The 16,882-nt window shown below is 42.7% G+C and overlaps 1 protein-coding gene across 1 annotated transcript in view; it reads right to left on the bottom strand.

Moving 5' to 3' along the window:
* Positions 1-14,174, bottom strand: part of SULF1 (sulfatase 1) — a 152,654-nt gene extending 138,480 nt beyond the window's left edge. The window contains exons 1-3 of the mRNA XM_047073860.1: positions 13,983-14,174; positions 13,512-13,742; positions 4,044-4,134 (exon numbers count right to left, since the gene is read on the bottom strand). Of these exons, the coding sequence (XP_046929816.1) occupies positions 4,044-4,134; positions 13,512-13,742; positions 13,983-14,174 (514 nt within the window). The remainder of the gene's footprint in view (positions 1-4,043; positions 4,135-13,511; positions 13,743-13,982) is intronic.
* Between the last annotated feature and the right edge of the window lie 2,708 nt (positions 14,175-16,882).

Raw genomic sequence — 16,882 nt, 5'->3', positions numbered from 1 at the left:
TCTTGATCTCCACTTGTGACTGTCCTCATCTCCCCGCCCCCACCCTCATCATAATTAAACTGCTCTCCTCCCTCCCGCTCCACACTCCTCATCCCCAGAGAAGTAGCTATTTTCCTCTTAACTTCCTGCCTGAATGTATCATTACGGCAAGAGCAAAGGGCTTTCCTCTGGTCGGTTAATATCCCCAGAGTTTGTTTCCTCGCCATAGTAGACAAAGCCCTATTCTCTTGGCAGCCAAAGTGCACTGGGAGGACCGTCTGCTGGGATAGGTCTCAGTCAGATGAAAATGGAGAAAAGCCAGCAAGAGGTGACACAGCTTGATGGGCACAATGTTTCCCATCCTATTGACGTTTGGTGTTTTCTGTCACCACAAACTCCTTGGCTTTGAGGATGTACTGTCTACACAGGTCCATTTAACGGTGTGTATGCATGTGTGCACATTGGTATGCCTGCGCATACTGGCACTTGCTTTATCGCTTACATTTGTATTAGGACTCACATGTGAAAGTACTTAGTTTCGGAGGGGCTGAAAGGACGATGCAGGAGAAGACATTAGTTTAAAAACTGGCATTAGAAGGCAACTAAATAAAACAGCTATGTGAGGAAGGTGTGGGTTAGATTTTTTTTTGACTGTTATCTCTTATCGGGAAAAAGCAAAATCCACTCAGGTGTCCACATCTATGTAATAGAGCACAATTTCAGACTATGAACTATGAAGACAATGCAGAAACTGTAGACTGTTTCGATATAAGAGTGAAAAGAATCAGAATAAAATTGTATATTCTCTATGTTTCCAATTACATAAAATATTAGCTAGGGCCATATGAAATTGCTGCTTTTGTGGGTCAGATATAGTCCATAGCAGCAATTTTCTATGATTCCGCATTGCATATATTCATATTAGAAAAAAAAATCCTGGGCTTGGGTTAAGTGGGTGTGTGTTTTACCTAAAAAAATTTCATATTGGGTCCCTATTATGTTGTGTTTTTTTTATGAATTACTTTATATCATTTTATTTTCTTTTTAGTAAGAGAGGGAGAATGCATGATCCAGGGGCAATCAAGAATCTCGAGCAGGCTCTACACTCGGCACAGAGCCCAACATGGGCTTTGATCCCATGACCCTGGGATCATGAGCCGAGCTGAAATCAAGAGTTGGATACTCAACTGACTGAGCCACCCAAGTGCCCCGGGTTTTATTTTTAAGTAATTTCTACACCCAACGTGGAGCTCAAACTTGAAACCCTGAGATCAAGTCACATGCTCCACCAACTGAGCCAGTCTAGTGTCCCGCTATCGTATTGTTTTACAACAAATACATTATTTTAATTGCCATTAGGATGTGCACTGAGAAATGTTCAGGGTGACAGTGGTCACAAATGAAAACAGTTGGCTTCTTAGCAGCCCCAGATTCAGCTCTTTATATTCCACAGCAAGCTTTAAATGCTCAGTAGATACCCAAAGAAAATTTTAGCAGTTTTTAGGGTCTAAATCTGAAGTTGATTCCTTGAAAAGATAGAGTTTACTATTACAATTTATGGACAATTTAAAAAAATCTCTTAAATTTAAATTAAGGCATTGAGTATAACTTAAATTATTAGAGTAATATAGAAAATAATAAAGTGCCAGGGAGGCACAACTAAGACATGCTTTGATAAAATTTTCCATCCTAAATGGGCATCAACAGGGCTAGGAAAGGTCTTAATTTCCTTATAAACAACATATTTGCTGTTCTAAGTTATCCCATCTGTGTGCCCCAAGCCTTGTCTGACAGTGCAGTTTTTGAGACCAGAAGGTACAATAGAAGCCATTCAGATTTTGGCAGGTGGACTTCAAGCTGAAAACCAGGCTCCACAAAAAAATAACAGTCTGTTCCACAGGTGTGAACATTTTTGACAAGAGCCCTCAAAATCTCCTCCAAGCTGTGGAATTTAATTGTCCTTTTGTTATTTTATTGCATGTGAATACAACCTATCTCTCCTTGGAACAAGAGAGAATCTTCTGGCAATTGGATAGTCAGGGGATGCTTAGGCAGCTTCTGAGTTTTGCTTATGACATCTCCTGGTTCTGTTTCTTGTGTTATGTATCTTGGAGGTGATGCCAAGTTCACTGAACTGCAGGTAAGCAGTTCTTAAAGCTGGAAAAATATTAAATGAAAGAACTTTATATCCAGATGACATGAGCAGAGAGGTAATCAAAAATGCACAGGGCAGCATTTTGAAGCTCTAAGCCTCATTAAAGTGGTCCTTATTTTATAAACCTGACTGTCTGAGCACGCAGAGAAAGGACTCATTTTTTTCTACAAAATTTACCAGATGGGAAGACTGTGGATCTGTGAATACAGATGTGGTGGTGAAGAGTGACTCAGTTACCTATCTAATACAGCTCAAATGATGGATGAGGAAGGGCGGAGATGTTGAAGCTGGCCACTGGTCCGACTTTGAATTTGAATATTCCAGTCCAAAGAGAGAAAAAACAGACCAGAGACTTCTCTCACAGGGGGCCTATAGGTTTTTAAGAAGTAGTGCCTTGTGTGTTAAATTTGAGCATGTAATTCTAAGTTGATGCAATATTAAACACATTTGTGTTTTCTCATAATAAGAATATACTAATGAAAAGGATACAATGCTTAAAGTGATAAAGTTGCCCATTAAATGGAGAACTGACTTAAGAAGATGAAGAACTCTGAAGTAGTCATAGTTCTACTGTTTATTGAATTTATTTCTAAACAGAAATCTTTTTTAGTTTCTGTTTGGGAGTATTTCCTCTCCCGTCCAGAGTTTTGAAGGAAGGAGACTTCATTCATCTTCAACTTGTTTTCTCTTATTTTTTATTTAGCTTGTGGGTAACCAGCTTCCACTACATTTCTGGTGATACCCCAGACCATTTGCACACAGAGCACTGAGAATTACAGGAAAAAAATTGCCAGTGTTCATAATTTTCTTTCAAGGAAGTAACCCCACACTCCCATACACTTCTAGATATTTCCCTTCTAAATGTGGCATTTGTGGAGGACACAAAATGCTTAATGTCATAAGTATTAGAAAGAAGAGCTGGATAAATCAATCCTCAAAAGACAAACCTGAAATTCAGGCCAGACCTGTTGAAGATTTCATTTTGTTTTGTTTGTGTGAGGTTCACAAACTTTTTGGTGATTGGAGGACTTTATCCAAGCCAACCTGGGCCAACACAAGGCTTAGAATGAAAAGCAAGCAGAGGGTAATGACTTTGAAGAGCTGCAATTTGAAACCAACAGGAACTCAGCAGTTTCCATTGCATTAATTTGGTTGGGGGTAGAAGGAAACAAATTTCAATGTTGACATTTAAGCAAAGACACATGGGGCTGTAAACTCACATGAATCAACACCCCTGAGAATGTTTCTGCAGCTAAGGTTGCATGGCTGGGATGGGTCTCTGTAACTCTTCCCAGCCCCACAACACTCAGGGCACTAGTGTGTATGTGGCCAAGACAAGAAACTGTGAAGGCAAGCTATGAACAAGACAGGTGACATCTGTGGTTTTCACTCCTGAGACTGTGGATGGCTGGGTGTAGCTGGCCTGCCATTCCCTGTGACTGATTGCCCTGAGCTTCCTGAGCAGCTCATGACATGTTAATAAAGTTCTATGATCCTTCTTTCCTCCCTTCCTCCCTTCCTTCCTTCCTCCCTTCTTCTTGTCTCTCTCTTTTCTCTTTCTTTCTTTCTTTCATCTTTCCACCCAATGTGGAACTCAAACCCAATAACCCTTAGATCACGAGTCACAGGCTCCACTGATTGAGCCATCCAGGCACCCTGATTCTTCAAATACTCATTGTTCAGATGGTTCTTTTGCCATTCCTGAAGCCTAATTTCATGAAATGGCTCTACCACATTTAAGGCCCCTTTTAGCTCTCTCAGCCAAGAAGGATGAAAATGTTACAGGAAGGCTCTCTTTCTTACAATTCCCCATCCAGGGAACTTTCCTCTCCTCAAGTGACATGGTGTGCTCAGGTTTAATTAGCACCTTGGTTTAATTAACTAAGAGATAAATGTTTGATACGAGTACCTTTGAAGATGTTCTGCACTCTGTCCTGGAGAACCTTCACGTCATCTGCCAAGTTCGCCTTCTTCAGACAGTGGTGGGTGGCAGTCAGCACCTACGATGGAGAAGAGTCAAAGTGTCCTCAGTTGCATTTTATCAGTGGCTTCTCTCATCTTTCTGATAGCGCCCTTTCACAACTTCAAAAGAGAACATCATTAGGAATAATATTCTCCAAATTTTATCCACGCTGATTTTCTTACAATCACTTGCAAGAGACTTTGAAGTATGGTGAGTAATTCAGTCCTTTTGTAGAAGTTTCCATTTGACTCTCTCTTCATCAAGGGAAAGACTTTCCCTCAGATTCATTTCATATTACTCTTTGACTGGATTTCCTAATACTAATAAAGAAGAGTTTCTTTTCAAAAGTTTAGAAGGTGTTCCAAGTTTAAAAGTTGAGTGACATCTAATTTGAGGTTATGAGACCTGTTTTAAAGGGAAATGTGCTGAGTCATAAAATCTAAAGTTGCTGTAAGCTATTATTTGATGAGTAGCAAAGTAAGCCACCTTGCTACTTATTTAACAAGTGGTTAAATTTGTTTCTATTCTGCATTTATTACAGTTGAAAAATGTAAGTAACTAAAATCAACTTAGATACTTTGAATAAGAGGAGACACGCAGTTTAATGCATTAAGTATTTGATGATGCAATCTTGCTGCCATGAATAGCATATTTTTAACATGTACACATCTATGATTTATAATATAGAAAAATATTAGATATATAATGTGTATCTTATCAGAAAATATAAGATACAAGAAATACAGAAGAATAGGAAAACATCACACATGATCTAATAACCCCAAAACTCCTTTACCTTGAAAAGGTATTTCTCTTGCCCATGTAAATAAATATTAAAACATTTCATTTGGAGCTTTCTTACCTCTTCACTGGTAAAAACAACTGTCTATTGGTATATGCAGAGGGGAATTGCAGAGGTAATGGGTAGAGATGATCTCCCTCAGGATAATAGACCTGGGATCTCTTCTTGATCTTAACTGGCCCTAGTGATCCAGGTTGAATGTGGGGCAGTACCTACTCCTTTGCTCTGTTCTGGAAGCTTCATTCTTATAGTGAGGTTCCTGCAGCAGGGACTCCCTGGAGCTGGCCTGTTGCTGCAGGACCCTTCCTCCCACGCCACCCTTATCATGTCTCTTTCCATTCCTGACAGAAGCTCAACTCCTCCACCCACTTACGCCACCCTCTGTAATCTGGCACACCCAACCCAGCTGGCCCTTGAACTACTCCCCTGTGCTTCCCGTTCTGGGGGTTGGTGAGCTGTAGGACTTCTACTCTCTCTGTTCTCACGTCTCTGATAGTATTACAAACTATTATAAGTATCACACGGATGTCTACTTTTTAAATACGTCCCTGGAGGACATAGAAATGTTTTTTTTATAATTATGCATGACACCCTGTGATCTCTGGAAGTAAAAGTTAACACATGAATGTGAAGCTATAAGTATCTGTGATGGTCGTGCTGGCATAGCCTAAGGCCAAAGAACATCCTTTTTGCAATCGTTCTGAATATACTATTGGGCGTAGCAGACCCTGGAATTCGATGCCTGAATTCCAACCTACAGCATTCACTAGGTGATCTTGAGTGAGTTAATTTCCCTATGCCTCAGTATCCTCTGAAAAATGGAGATCTAACATTGTATCTAACCCACAGGGTTGATGTGAGAATTATATGCAAGCATCCATGTAAAAAATTTCGAAGAGTTCATGACCCATCATAAGCACACAGTAAACATTGGCAAGCATTGTAATTGGGGTTAATTTTTGTTGTTGTTTTAGCTCTTGCAGTGGTAATTTGCAATCAAAAGATATTTTCATGGACCGAGATCAGACTTTTCGTAAATTTTATACATGGAGGCTCTGATTTGTCATCATTAAAATGACAATTTGTGGGCGAATAATGTAACACTTTAATTGCTACCGGCTATTACAGAAAGAACAGAGGCAGTCTAAATATCTGCCTGGTAAGTATGAGCCCATGGGAGTCAAATACCTCCTGCAGTGCCGTGTAAAGTTGTATTGGCCAGAATAGAGCAAGGTGATAAGACAGTTGAGCCATCGCAGTTTTCTGTTCCATAACCTTGATCCCAGCAGATGTATTGCCTGGATCCTGTCTTCATTTACACGTAGCACTCATACCAATTCATTATAAATAGGCATAGTACTCAATGTGCGATAGAAATTTCTTACTAATAAAAATAAAGAAATTTCTTATTAAAATGTTTTTTTCTTTTTAGAATTTCATTAATGAACACTTTGCTGAAACAAATTTATTCTTTAATTTCAGCAAAACAGCATCATCTGGCAAATAAAGTTAACATTATTAAAGAGAATGTTATTGGTTTATGGTTTCGTTTATATTTAATCTGTAATTTCTTTTGGATTTTCAATGATACAAATATAATGATATTATTGTGGACGCAAAGTTATATAAATATCATTCAAGTGAGTTACGCCCAGTTTTTTTTTAGGGTTTATATTTCAGTCACATTTTAGTAGATAGTAATGTAAGACAATACAGGGGGCTCCGTGATCCATCAGTCAGGTAGGGAAACGCTATAGCAGAGTTCCCACCAGCCTGGCTTCCTCAGGGTCCCCTGCGAGACTCTCTTTATGCTTTCATTTCTGCCATTCCTTACCTAGAAAAAGCCACAGTTATTCCCTCCACATATTCAAATTCTAAGCACCCGTCTGGGATCAGCTGAAGTCCTGACATTTCCTGACAAGGTCCATTTTCATTTCTGTCGTCAGCCCTCCAACACTTAGAAATTTGTGCCACAAATGTAACATTTAGTTATACAGCTCCCACTGTTGTTGCTGCTGCCTACACGGGTGAAGGTCTCATCTCTCCAACCAGGTTTTAAGATTGCTAAGCATGAGAGTTATACCTGGGATTTTATATACATCTCATACTCTAATCATAATGTGGCCCCCTGGTAAGTACCGGGCACTGATTGAGCATCACTTTATTCACTTATTTATCACTTTTTTTTCAATGTTTATTTATTTTTGAGAGAGAGAGAGAGACAGAGAGACAGAGAGACAGAGACAGAGCTTGAGCAGGGAAGGGGCACAGAGAGAGGAAAACACAGAATCCTCCGAAGCCGGCTCCAGGCTCTAAGCTGACAGCACAGAGCCCGAAGTGGGGCTCGAAGTCATGGACCACGAGATCATGACCTGACAGAAGTCGGACGCTTAACCAACTGAGCCACCCAGGCACTCCAGAGCATTACTTTATCGCCAGAACCTGAGTCACATATTGATCCCGGGTTTGTTTTGGAGTTTATATAAGTTTTGGTCAAAAATATCTAATCTAAGACCTTGGAAGGTTCCTGAAGCAAGGATACATTTCCGGTCCACATGGCACTGAAGCTAGGCCACACAAACTTGAATGAAGCAGGGGATCTTTGGCCTACCTCTAGACCATTTTGCCCTTTCTCTTTCTCAAGCCAGACTTATGATATTTTCTGTAAGCAACGGCTCAGCACAAGACTCTGATGTGTCTTACGCAAAGACGTGTGGGGGGAGAGAAAGAGAGAGAGAGAGAGAGAGCGTGTGCTCGTGTGAATCTCAGTTTCTCTGTTCATAAAATATACAGATAAGATTGGGAGACATCCAAAATCCCTTTCTGCTCTAAAATTCTAGGAAATGCTGGCACCCGTGCCCATTAATTTGACACTAACATCCACAACTCAATGTGGGTGTGTGTCAGAATTTCACCTGCTGATAATATACTGGGAAGTTGAGTTGGATAGTTTAAGGACTGTACTTTAAAAGTTTGGTTTGGCTTTTCCCTCCGCATTAGCGTTGTACTTAGCACTTAGGAATCCATGCTATAAAGCAAGTAGATGACTGAACTTAACTCTTGGCTTTTTTCAGTTGTTCAGAAACTGAGCTGCATTTCCTGGCTCTCAAACTTCGTAAACTCATCAGATTTTGGTGCAGAGCAATGTCATTAAAATAACAGTCCTCGGTGGAAAACACTAGCAGCGTTCATAGCGAAATGCTGAAACAGTAACTGATGTTTTTAAACTGTGAATTGGAGGCATTTATCTACGCCGCACACATATATATATTTAGACAGACGTGGACGGTAAACGCTTAGATTTCTCAGGTAGTTGTCCTTCCATTTCTTCTGGAAGCTGCTTTCAGTCTTGTTGCAGAAGTGCATTCCGTCTCTGCTTGCTGTGCCTTGGAAAGTAATAACAGTTTCAAACTGCTTTCCCTAAGGAGCTGTTGGAAGGTCCAAACTGTCCTCATTAGAAACCTTGCACTGAACCACACAAATCCTGCCATTGTGGCTGGTGCTCGCATGTGGGACTATTACTTCATGCACAATGACATGGGACCGAAAACATGTGAACAGGAAGCCAAACCCAAGAGAGAGTTGGGGAACTTCCAGCTTTCCGAACTGACGCAGAATCCGGCGATATTCCGCACTCAGGTGTCTGGGGGACTGCACAGCTGCAGCCTATCCACTCTTCAAACACTGCTCAGGACAGCGCAGTGGCTCTGGTGGCACCCCGCCTGGAGTAAATCATCATGTCAGCAGACCCAAAACGACTGTGGAGAGTGGAGCACTTGCTTATGAAGCCAAGACTTTAAATGGCTTGAGTAGCCTACGTGTGGGATGGTCGGCACCATATATGGAAGCTCACTACATTCTTCAAGCTTCCTCTTGTGCTAATGGGGATTCCCCCAAATGTATCTTGCTCCTTCTTTAAATAATAAACTTTTGCAGGATGCAAGTTCATCTTATGCTAAAATATATAGAGGGTGATTATTTTGTATAATGGAGATAGTAACAGTTCCTTTTTGGAATTTTTCTTTTTCCTTTCTTTCTTTTTTGTTTTTTTTTAATGTCGGAAGCTGTTTGGTAAAAATAGAAAGCTTTTTCATCATTTCAAGAGCCCAAAATAATTTCTGAAGTTTGGGGGATTTTGAAGTGAACCATCAGAGGCCAGATGGGATTCAGCTTATAACCAAATATATCTTTCTGATGAGTGATAAACCTCTTTACATTCAGAAGTGGAAATAGCTTCTTAAAATCTGTTTTTAAATATGTTGATACAGTTTACCTACCAGACGGAAATATTATATGACTTTGTGAGACTAGTCATGAAGTCTGGGGCTAAGCCCGTTTCATAATAAGTGGTGTTTGCTCTGAAGCATTCAGGTGGGGAAGGCACTCTGAAATGCGGGAAATCCGAGCGAGGCTTTGCCATAGAAGATTAAGTGCTGAGTGTAGAAAGGGTGAAAGGTATAAGAAAACTAAGGTAATCAAGTAATCAGACCTCAAAGATTTAAAATGTCACAGCTTCCTGTTAATCAGATTGTTTTCTATTCATTCTAAATGTTAAAATTCTTCCAGTTGTCATCTTTGAAAAATTCGCAAATGTTATCCACCCGTTCTCTCCAGTTACGTATCATTCAAGCATATAGGAAGAACTTCCCTTGTCACACCGAAGAAGGAAATGGTTGTAGGCTGAGTAAGGGCAAAGTAGATAATCACCAACTTTGCCTTAGTCTTAGAAATTACCTCCTTTTCTCTAGTTTCTGAGTGCATCCCCTAATTCAAGGACAGTGGAAAAGTCTGCTGTGGAAGGGCTTCTTCTTCATGATCAAATATTCTTTAGGAATATGTGTTCTTTCTTGGCAAGTATTCTACTAGCCCAGATCTTTTTTTCTGAGTCTCTGCTCATTCCTGATGGCTCAGAGGAAGTACAGATTAGTCTTTTTAAGGGTATGCGTGGCTATTGGCAAGACTGCCCTAGACATGGCCTTCCTGTTGAAACGTTAATGGAAAAACAATCCACTCAACAGCACGGTTGCAAGATGAAAGGGCAGAGCCCAGTGAGTCTAGATACTGACACTTCTTGGGGGCACCAAGCAGAATAGGGAGGGCTTAAACTTTGTCTCTCCTCAAAAGCCACCACCCCAAATCTGGCAACTTTTACACTTTTTTAAGAACTACTTTTGATTTTTACTCAATGTTGGAGTCTACCCTCTCGCTGACACCTCAACTCAACATCTCCCCTCCCCCACCACCCCTCCAAACTAACTCAATTTTGTTACAAACTTGTGCCTCCTCTTGTTTTATGGTATTCCATCGTAGCTACCCGGGTGAGCCCAAAACTAACACAGACCTTTCCTTTTTCTTTCACTCCCTCATTCAGCCCCCAAGCTGAGAATGTCGTACCTTCTAAAGAGTTCTGGAATCTGCACCCTATTGTTCACCTACACAGCTCAGGACCTCAGCATTTCTCACGGAAAACTACAATAGCCTTTTTGTTTTTTTCAATAGATGTCCTTTTTTTTTTTTTAACGTTTATTTATTTATTTCCAGAGAGAGGGAGAGCATATGAGCGGGGGAGGGCCAGAGGAGGAGGGAGAAAGCGAGAATCCCAAGCAGGCTCCGTGTGGTCAGTGCAGAACCCAATGGAAGGCTTGATCCCATGAACCGTGAGATGGTGACCTGAGCCAAAACCAAGAGTCGGACGCTTAACCAACAGAGCCACCCAGGTGCTCCCCTAAAACAATCTATCAACTGGTCTTCTAGTTTATAGTATTGCCAGCCCCCTGGGCCTTTGCTCAACCCCCACTCCACACTGGATACTAACTCCTGTATGTAAAACCTTCCTGAAACAAAAAAATCCTATCTACTTGCTGCCTCCTCAGCCCCATGCAAAGTCCTCCCTTAACTCCCACTGGTTCAAGAGTGATCCTGAAAATGCTAGGGTTGGTGAGTTAAGAAGCTTGTGCTATAATGCTTCCGTCACTGGGATGGGTTCGGTACAAACAAATGCAATAGTCTATTAAACCAAACGATATCTTACTGGTGCAGTTGGTTTGCATTTCAGCCCAAGTTTTTTGTATATCGATCTGAACCCATAAAACAGATTTTTTTCAGATCGTGAGCTGGTCCATGCATGAGTGTGAGTTTTACTACAGTACTAGGTCCAAGCACTTCGGCATGAGGCACCGGGATACTCATGATTGGGCCCCTGACTAAATCCCCAGCCCCTCCTAGAGGCAACACTCTGGCATTAACTGAAATCAGCCCCTCACCCCCTGCTTTCTCACACCTTCTTCTCTCCCAATGCTCTTCTCTTCTACGAAGTCCTGCCACACCTCTCGCTGATCCTTTAAAACTCACACACTCACTGTGTCACTGCGAAACTTCCTTTGACTGACACCAGGCAGAAATAATCACTCTAGCTTCACTTCTGTCACTTCACCTGAAACACACTTCTATTTTTAAGGTATCGCACTGTTAAGAAAATTATCAGTCGTTTCAAACTGTCTCCTCAGGCTATCAATTCTCCCAGGGCAGGATATTAATCTTATTCACCTTTGTATCACTAGTGCTTAGCATAGCACACAATGCATAGTAGATGCTCAATAAATGAATGAACTGAATCAAACATAATAAAGTACATGGAAAAACCCTAAGGAGTGCCTGGGTGGCTCAGTTGGTTAAGTGTCCGACCTCGGCTCAGGTCATGATCCCACAGTCCGTGAGTTTGAGCCCTGTGTTGGGCTCTGTGCTGACGGCTCAGACTCTGGAGCCTGCTTCAGGTTCTGTCTCCCTCTGTCTCCGCCCCTCCCCCTCTCACATTCTGTCTCTGTCTCTGTCTCTCTCTCTCTCAAAAATAAACATTAAAAAACTTGTTTTAAAAAGCCCTAAAATTGACTGAAACACTGCTATTTTCAGACACTGTGCTGGGTGTTTCACATATATTATTTCCTTTTAGTCCTTTCAACAATCCTGCCTTTGGGGAAAGTAGTATTGAACTTATTTCATAGATGTGAAACCTGAGGCTAAAAATCTTAAGGATCTTGCCGCTGGTCATATTCAGGTAATGCAAAAGCAAGCCTCAAATCTGGACCCCATCGTGGTTTGTACTCTTTCTACTATGACTGAGTATGCCTTTGAAGCTAACGTTGAGATTATGTGGCCGGTCCTTGTAATTACATTAGCTAGCAGATAGAATTTAGTGTTCACAGATCACTTTTAAATTTAGGGGTAAAAGCAACTAGAATCCAGTCTCATTTTCAACTTTAATTATGCCTTAGAATTTCTTGGAAGCCACAGAGAATTCTAAGTGGAAATGTCATTTAAAAAGATTCTTTAAAAATAGACATAATTTTATAATGTATCCTATGTTTGCTGAATAAATAGCTCTATGGCATTCTGAAATCTGATATGAAATCTTTCCGCCTGGCCCGTTTTGGATGTTATGCTATCATGTAAAATTCTGAGCACTAGATAGATACAACAAATGTAAGAGTATATATGTTTAAATATATATTTAATTGTCCTGAACTCTCACATATGGATGTGTGTAAACATACACACAAACACGCGCATTTATACCTACTCATTATATGTGGTTTTTGCATCTGTGTATCTAAAGATAAAGAAAATCAAGCTCAGCGGACACATCATGGATAGAACTTCTGGCACGAAAAGTGAGAGGCCTTGTTTTTCTACATTATTGCCAATTTCTAAGTCTCGGTTTTCTTACCTGAGTAAAGACAGTAATTTTCTGTATGCCATACTGAAGCCACGTTGTAATCATGGTTCTGTAAATGCAAATTGCACAAGTCCCCAGAATAGGACTTTCTTTAAGTTCTAGTCTGTGTTCAGAAATTGTATCTTTCTTCGTGTTGTTCCAGGGTTTTAAGTTCACTTTTTGTTGAAAGACAGTTTCTCAAAGCAGGGAGCATCATTCCTGAGGAAAATACTCTGTGAATTCAGCATTCTTTACGAGAACCGTTTAATAACAGAGCTTTGGGGTTTGCCAGGGCCTGAGAAGTTAGTGTCCATGTTCCTTTAATATTAAGACCTTTCAGCTATGCGGTGAAAAACTTAATAACAATTCACATGTCCACTACGGTTACAGTGCTTTTGTAGAGTTTATACAAGCCCGTGCAAGTTTTCAAGCCTACACCGAGAGACGGGATTTATTTCAGAGTGTGAAAAGAAACTTCCAACAATTCCATTTGTCTGAAATTGTGAGCACTGCAAGCAGAGAACCTGAAGATTAAAGTCCCTCCATCCTTTCTGGTTGCCTAACAAGGCAGGCGAAGAACCAGGATTCCTCTCTAGGGTGACGAGATGTGTGTGGGACGGCCAGACATGACCAGGAGGTGGTGAAAGTGGCCAATTTCAGCACCTGGCCGGGGTGCTCTTTCGTTCAGTGCATTATCAACCCAAACTTCTTTCCCCTCCCATGGTCTTTGGGAGGGACCTTACTGGGTGGAGGACCTTGGCCAGAAGCACACTTTCCATCACCCTAGAACCCGAGCTGAGCGAGGGAAACTGACTCCTGAGGAATAGTTAATATGAGGTGGACCAGGGCAGCGAGGAAAGTTTCCTTCCTTTCTAAAGAAAAAGCAGAGCATCATACTTACAAAAGCCGCCTTCAAAATCTTCTCTAGAGAACAAGCTCTGGGAACTGAGAGCGTGCAGAGGAGGAGAGATAAGGTGGCAGCGGGACTTCCTTCCTCCTCCCGAGGGCGAGAGTCATTGTTCCTTATCTCCCCTGACCTCCGAGGCGCGGGGAGCCGGGGAGGCCCGGCCTCTGACCCGCGCCGCCCTCCCCTCTGGCCTCCGCGCCCGGGCTTGGGGTTTCCTCTTTGCCGCTACAGCCGCCCGAAGATTCATTAGGGACTGTCTGCGAAGTGCTTGCAAGATGAAGAGGGTTATATAAGCCCGCGTATTATTATCATCACACACCCCCATAGAACCAAGGCTGCCAGACAAACAAAAGGCAGTTCCAAGAAGAGGAGGAGCAGAGGCAGAAGTTACTCTGGGGGTGAATCTCGGGACACCGCCGAACCGACTGGGAAGGAAAAAAAGGCAACTCAGTGTTGTATGCAAACGTCGGCAAACAAACAGTGAGCTGCAGCTGGCCGGCCGGCGACGGGGGCAGGCTCCTCGGAGGGCGGGCGGTTCCGGCTCCCCGCCCCGGGCGCCCGCACGGTAGCCGCCTGTGGCGGGACGCAGTGGACGGGGAAGATGTGGTGTTTGCAAAGGCGGGCGTTCCAGAGACCAAGTGCTGAGCAAACACTCATGTTTCTGAGACTCAGACCAGGTGTTTGCTGCTGCTTCTCTACGCCCTCTCTTGTTTTCCCGGCGAAGGCTTGCAGGGAGCTCCCTGCTCCGGGGCTGAACTTTAGTCCCCTAGTTGCAATCTCTGTGGGTCTCGTGGTTTCTTTCTCTCTTTCTCTCTCTCCTTTTTTTTTTTTTTCCCCTCTGTGGGAGCAATAGACCGAGCCAGAGGGTTCTTTCCCGCCTCCCTGGAGCTTGGGTCTGAGAAAGTTCTGATTCACTCAGAGCATCAATCTTCCTTGCTGACTCTCCCTCCCCAACTTGCTTCCTCCTATTTTTTTTTTTTTAAGATTCTTTTTGTCCTGCCCTGTTCCCGGCCCTGCTCCCCATCTCCCCAACTCCTAAGGAACTTTCTCATCCTGGTATTCAGAACTCCCGTTTATTTGTCTCCACGCTCCTGACCAACCTCCCAGCCCTCGCTTGGCCTCACCTACCCCAGCACATTAGAATATGAATCATGCTCTAAAGATGGCCTTTCAGTTCCTTCGCTTCCTAGCCTTACTCACATCCTCCTCCTCAGCCTGGAATGTCTGCACTCCCGTTTCCTTCAAAGCTTAGTTAAATCCCAACTTCCCCACAGAATCCTTCCCAAATTTCTCCTCTTTTGTCTGCCGGCTCTGCTTCTCTGCTGTAATTCAGCGGCCATCTGCCTCCCTCTAGGCTCCGAGACTTATGTGGTTCCCCAGGATGGCCTAGGGGACCGGGGCCTGTGTCAAGCAGGCGCTTAATGAATGTTTCCTGAATTTAACCGACAGCCGACCTGATCTCACCTGGGCCATCAGTCTGGGAGCCGAAGGGGCCCTGTGTAACGTCCGTGGGCTCAGGTGAACGCAGCCACTTGGTGGCGAAATATTGATGGTGGACCTGGGCATTAGGCTTAGAGGGGTTTGTGGATAACCTTTTTTGTCTGTTTGTTTGTTTGTTTTTTAAAGGAAAGCTTTACAAAACACGGAAAGGGGCATCCAGACTTTACCAGAGCCAGCCTCCCCTCAGGTGTAAGTTCGCGAGGGTAACAGAATGGCCGGCATCCACTGAGCCTCTGCTACTACATTTAGAAAACCTATAAAGTGGAGCTTACTTAATAGAATGCCAGGAAAATTCCCCAAAGGTGAGATTTTCAGAAATCAGACTTCTGGGATGCATTTTACTGGGGGGGGGGGGGGCGGGGGGACTCCTCCGCTATTGAAAGAACCGCAGGCTATCACAACAGCAATTGCACAAACGAACAACAGCTCCCTGGTGAATCGTTTTATGATACAGGGTGAAATATAGACCGTGAGCTGTCAGGTACTGAATTTCTTGTGGCTTAGCATTAAAGTGTTCTTAATGACATCCCCCCTGATATTCTCTGGTGAAGGCAACGTGCTTTAAATTCCATCTGTGGTGGTTGGATCGACCACGGCGTCCTTTAAGAGACTTGGGGTGTATCTACACAGTACATGCTCTCCAGTGCACACAAAATGTTCAGTCAGTTAGAAGAATTTTCCCGCCTCCACTAATTGGGAACAATGAAAACCAATTCAGGTTCTAAAGGGAAATGTTTGCCTCAAGTTCTTGAGGTTTTGGCTTTAGGAATGACAGAAGTCTCGTGGCAATTTAGCAGTTCAAGTATAGGATATTTCCTCAATCAGAGCCATGATGTTTATTCTAGCTCCCATTTGCGAGACCCTACTAGGTTCCAGACACTGGCTAGATGCTTCACATGCATTCTTAACGCAGCAGTTGTCCTAAAACAGAACTATTTTTACCTTCACTTTGCAGATGGAGAAACTGGTAACTCAGGTCAGGAAGTGGCAGAACGAGGATTTGAACCCACATCTATCTGTCTACCCAGCCTACAATTTTTCCATTCTGCTGAAAGCTGGGAGGAACCTTAGGCAGTGTCTCATCCGCTGGTTTTCAAACCGGATTCTAAGGAACGCGAGGCTCTTCAGGAAGTGCTTTAGGAATCTTTGGGGAAGAACTGGGAAAGAGGACGTGTGTTGGGAGGCCAGGTAAGTTGGGCTTGGCCCCAGTCATTGGATTCAAACAAAGAAGCTTCATTTCTATCTGTTTTATAGAGTGACTTTAAGTTTTGTTTGAAATAAGGGTTTTGCTACTAAAAAGTTATTTTAAAACTCTTGATCTAGGGGCTCCTAGGTGGCTCAGTCGGTTAAACATCCGACTCCTGGGGGCACCTGGGTGGCCCAGTCAGTTAAGCTTTTGACTTCAGCTCAGGTCATGATCTTGCAGTTCACAAGTTCGAGCCCTGCATTGGGCTCTGTGCTCCAGCTCAGAGCCTGGAGCCTGCTATGAATTCTGTGTCTCCCTCTCTCTCTGCACCACCTCCCCCACTCGTGCTCTGTCTCTCTTTTTTAAAAATAAATAAACATTAAAAAAATGAAAAAAAGAAGAAAACATCTGACTCTTGCTTTCAGCTCAGGTCATGATCTCGGAGTTTTGTGGGTTCAAGCCCCAATTTGAATTCTGTGCAGGCAGCATGGAGCCTGTTTGGGATCCTCTGTCCCTCTCTCTGACCCTCCCCCACTTGGGCTGTGTCTCGAAAATAAATAAATAAACTAAAAAAAACCCAAAAAACAAAACCAACCTTCTTGATATAGTTTAACTTCCTCATGAAAAAGTCCAGAGAGATTAAATGTCTTGCCCCAAATTTTATAATAGGCCCAGCATT

This window comes from Lynx rufus, unplaced genomic scaffold (assembly GCF_022079265.1).
Source record: "Lynx rufus isolate CCGP_SWC_20201006 ecotype Redwood Valley unplaced genomic scaffold, mLynRuf1.p SCAF_12, whole genome shotgun sequence".
Lineage (NCBI taxonomy): Eukaryota > Metazoa > Chordata > Mammalia > Carnivora > Felidae > Lynx > Lynx rufus.
The sequence above is the reverse complement of the archived record's forward strand: the minus strand, read 5'-3'. Positions and strand labels throughout refer to the sequence as shown.